Source organism: Salvia splendens, chromosome 13 (genome assembly GCF_004379255.2).
Source record: "Salvia splendens isolate huo1 chromosome 13, SspV2, whole genome shotgun sequence".
Taxonomy (NCBI): Eukaryota; Viridiplantae; Streptophyta; class Magnoliopsida; order Lamiales; family Lamiaceae; genus Salvia; species Salvia splendens.
Window position 1 is genome coordinate 10,848,467 of NC_056044.1, and position 4,114 is coordinate 10,852,580.

At 38.3% G+C, this 4,114-nt stretch overlaps 1 protein-coding gene across 1 annotated transcript; it reads left to right on the plus strand.

The window, feature by feature from the left end:
- The first annotated feature begins 279 nt into the window (after positions 1 to 279).
- Positions 280 to 3,912, plus strand: LOC121761649. The gene is made up of 6 exons (XM_042157279.1): positions 280 to 362; positions 467 to 518; positions 1,432 to 1,637; positions 1,707 to 1,833; positions 1,953 to 2,237; positions 2,324 to 3,912. The coding sequence occupies exons 3-6, from the start codon at positions 1,597 to 1,599 to the stop codon at positions 2,414 to 2,416; spliced, it is 546 nt and encodes a 181-aa protein (XP_042013213.1). The 5' UTR covers positions 280 to 362; positions 467 to 518; positions 1,432 to 1,596; the 3' UTR covers positions 2,417 to 3,912.
- Positions 3,913 to 4,114: the final 202 nt, after the last annotated feature.

A 4,114-nucleotide genomic window follows, 5' to 3' on the forward strand; every position in this document is an offset into this window, starting at 1 on the left:
TACTTTTATAGATGTAGCGAGCACTATATATGTGCATGGAAAATTCCGACCACCTACTATGTGCTCGGAATTCCCAAAAAAATATATTCATAAACACTTCAACAATTTTCCTAGCAATAATAATGTCGTTGTGTTAAATTCTGAACGGTTTTTAGCAAGCACATCGTACAAGTGCTCGCAATTATTCAGATCTTTTGTACACCAACCATTCCTTTATTCTTCTCATTCTATCCACCTGCGAATTTTTCCTCTTCTTCAAATTTTTCAATCTTAACTCACATTACATCAATTTTTCCAACAATGACTTTAGATCGGAGTGTTCCCATGCCTTGTGGTCACCCCATCTTCTAAATTATGTAAAGGTATCATTATAATTATTAGTTATTCTCTCTAAATTAGCTGGATATATTAATGGCAAGGTTATGTTTGTGCTATTTTAATTTATATTATTTTTTTGTGGTAGAAGTGTTCCTTTTTGCTCGTGGTCGCCCCATCTCGCCATATTCTAAACTATCTAGGTATGATTTTAATTGTTTGTTATTTTCTCTAAATTATTTGGTTATATTAATTGAAAATGTGATGCTTGTGTTCATTAACGGAGTAGATAACTTTATAAGTTTTGCTATGCAACATCTCTCTAGGATGGATGGTTCAAAAATTAGATGTCCATGTGCACGTTGTGATAATATAAAATATCTTTCTATAGATAAGGTGAAGGAGCATCTTGTAAGAAAAGGGTTTACTAAAAATTATTATGATTGGAGATTGCATTGTGATGTGGAAGCGTCGTCCAGTTCAATACCCGATGCATCCATGGATTTCGCTCCACCATCGAATCCATACCAACATATGTTACATGATGTGTGGGGAAAAACAACCAGTCACGAGTCTTATCATTTCCAGACGCAACACTCTGCACAACTTGTTCTGCCTGCCTACATGCCAGAACCCCCACTAACGAGTCGCAACAGTTTTACAATGCATTAGAAGCGGCGCAGTCGGATTTGTGGGCGGGGTGTGATTACTCTGAATTGTCAACAAATGCTCGATTGATGACTCTAAAGTCTGAACATCGAATGTCTAAATGAGCTGTTGACGAATTGTGCCAATTTATGGAGGAGCTGTTGAAGAATTGTGCCAATTTTATTCAGTCTAAATCATTGACCAATAATATTGCACAAGTGCACAACTTCGACTTCATAAACTAACCGAGACACACTTAAATTTCCATTTTGGGTTGACACAATCAAATAGCTGTTGATTGTCTGGTTATGTTATGTCCACGTTAGTGTATTCTCCACTTCAATATTATCATTGGTCCACTTGTGTTCATATATGAATTTGAACTACAATTCTCATTACCACTTGTGTTATGCACTTTTTTGTTCCATTTTTCGATTTTGATAGCATAATGCTTTGTCTATTGTGTAGAAATGGCTCGAGGAGCATCTATTGGACGCCTCAATGATCCTTCACTCTCCGGTGATCATCCACCACACGATAATGAGGAAGGAGAATCTACATCACATAATATAGAAGGTGTTGATACAACAAGTAACTCTCTGAACGAGCAAGACGAAGAAGAACCTACAAAGGATGCACGCGGTCGCCCATTCATACATCTCAGGGGGGAAATAGTAAGTGATTTGAAAATTTCACTTATATCATTATTTTTGTGAGTTAACTAACCATATATTGACATGAAGCTTGCATCCTTCCGGTGTCGTGGCAAGCATATGTACGTATAATTTCAAGCAGATAGTTGACCCGAATGGATTCAGCCAGAAAACTCTAACCAATGAATACATTAACCTTTATTGGGCTGAATTTAAGGTAAACTTGTGCATTATATCTCTATCTCTCTTTCTCTCCTCTTTTAGTAAGATTACTTACAATCTTTAATATCTTAATTTGTGGTTTAAATTTGATTGTCATTTTGTGTTAATTTGTAGAAATCTGCTAACTGTGAGGCTTATGATCAAGATGAGTGCAATAAGGCTTTTATTAGCAAGTGCAAAGTTAGATACGGGGATTTCATCACATATTATAAAAAGAATAAGCAAAAACCTCCTTTTTACACATATGCCCAATGGTTGAATTACCAAAAAGGCTGGAATTTACCCGAGAGTATTGAAGCTTCCGAGAGGTACTCGGAAAACCGTAGACAATGGCTTGAGACTACGGTTGGCACACATTCTAATGGATGTATATCTTTTGCGGAGACAGCAGCAAAAATGGTAAAAATTATAATATTTCATTAGTTTGATTTGTTTGTTGTTTTTAAATGCTTTTACACTTTCTTAATGTTGGAAATTGTTTTCAGGCCAAAGAGAACTGTAGGGATCAGACCAGTCCAGGTTCACTAATTACCGAGACCTCTTTATTCTTCTTACAAGAGAGCTCAGCCAAACTCTAACCACGCGGCTGATATTAATCAAGGTTACAAGTATGTTTACAAGTAATATATCCTAGCTATTACAACTCTCTGTTGGAACCCTAGCTAGCCCCTTGATTACTCCACAGCCTACACACTAAGTACACGAGTCAGTAATAACAAGTAAGATCCAAAAGGATCCAAGGTATTACACACAAGAAGAACAAGAAAAACAGAGGACACCGAATAGATCAAAGATTTTGGCTTAGACACCCGCCAACAGTTCAGATCTATTCAACCTGAACCAGATCCAAGGGAGCACCGTTGAATCGACTAGAGATCACCCTCAAACCGCCGATACCTTCACCACAAAACCCCTTCATACCGGATCAAGATCCACCGAACACAATCTCAGAGTAAAGCCCTCACACACAAAACCCTAATTCTCACCAACACTCACACTGATCAATCACGCTCAGAGTAGTGAAGGATCAAAAAGAAAACTACCGGAGAAATCATCGGAGAAGAAGAGAGAAGAGAGAGCACACACTGAATCAAGTTAGTAGAGAGAGAGAGAGAGAAGTGTAAAATATGGAACAAAAACCGGCATACACTTCACACATAACAAACACAACCCTCCATCCAACGGTGCAGAAACATAATCCAAGTGAAGAGGAGACGTGGCAGCAATCGGATGGTGGAGAGCAAAGGTCTTCGGGCTAATAGGCTTGGTCATATGGACCAGGCCCAATAATTTGGCATTGGACCAAATTAAATCACAGCCCAAATAAATGTCCACCAAATATATTCAACATACTCTACCTTGGACTTTATTATGGGAAACCAATCTGAACTGGGGGCTAAGGCTTAAAATCATCACAGCCTACAAGGCAGCCCCGTTAGCACCAAGGAACAAAGTTCCCTTGCATTTTGGGTAGCCACCAGGTTGCCTTTAGACGCAGAGGGCTGACACCCATTAGTCTAGAAGGACTTCATGCCTCCAGCCACCTAACACCCTTACCACAGCTGATATGGTGGCAGAGGTCTTTCCCCCGGGACATGCAACCTATCCTAGATCAAAGTGTAAAAACTTAATGCAGAAAAGCAGTTTTTCTAATGGTAAGGGCTTAGTTCCTATGTCAGCAAGATTTCTATCTGTATGCACTTTTAGAAGAAAAACTTCACCCTTTTCAACAATATATCTAATGTAATGAAACCTCACATCTATATGTTTTGTCCTATTATGAAAAATAGGATTTTTACATAACTGAATATATTCTTCACAGTAGGAGAATCCTTCACAAACGTAAGTTCAGAAAGAACTCCCTTTAATATATGAGATTTCCAACTAATATATGACATGTAAACTGTAAACACATAGGAAGTGGTTGACTTCCTCTTATCCCTGTCATTAGCATAGTTGGAATCCACAAACCCAGTGAGTGAAACACCTTCATCACATTTAGAATAACAATGCCCATCATTAGCAGTGAGCTTCAAGTATCTCAGAAGACATTTTAAAGCTTCCCAATGAATAGAACCAGGATTTGACATATACCTACTTAGGCATGACATAGCATAGGCAATGTCAGGCCTAGTACTCACCATCAAATACATCAGTGACCCAATAGCATTAGCACAAGGAACTTTCTTCATAGAATCAATATCAGACTGAGACTTAGGACACAGGTCTCTACTCAACATAAAATGAGCAGCTAAAGGCACAGAAGCTGGTTTAGC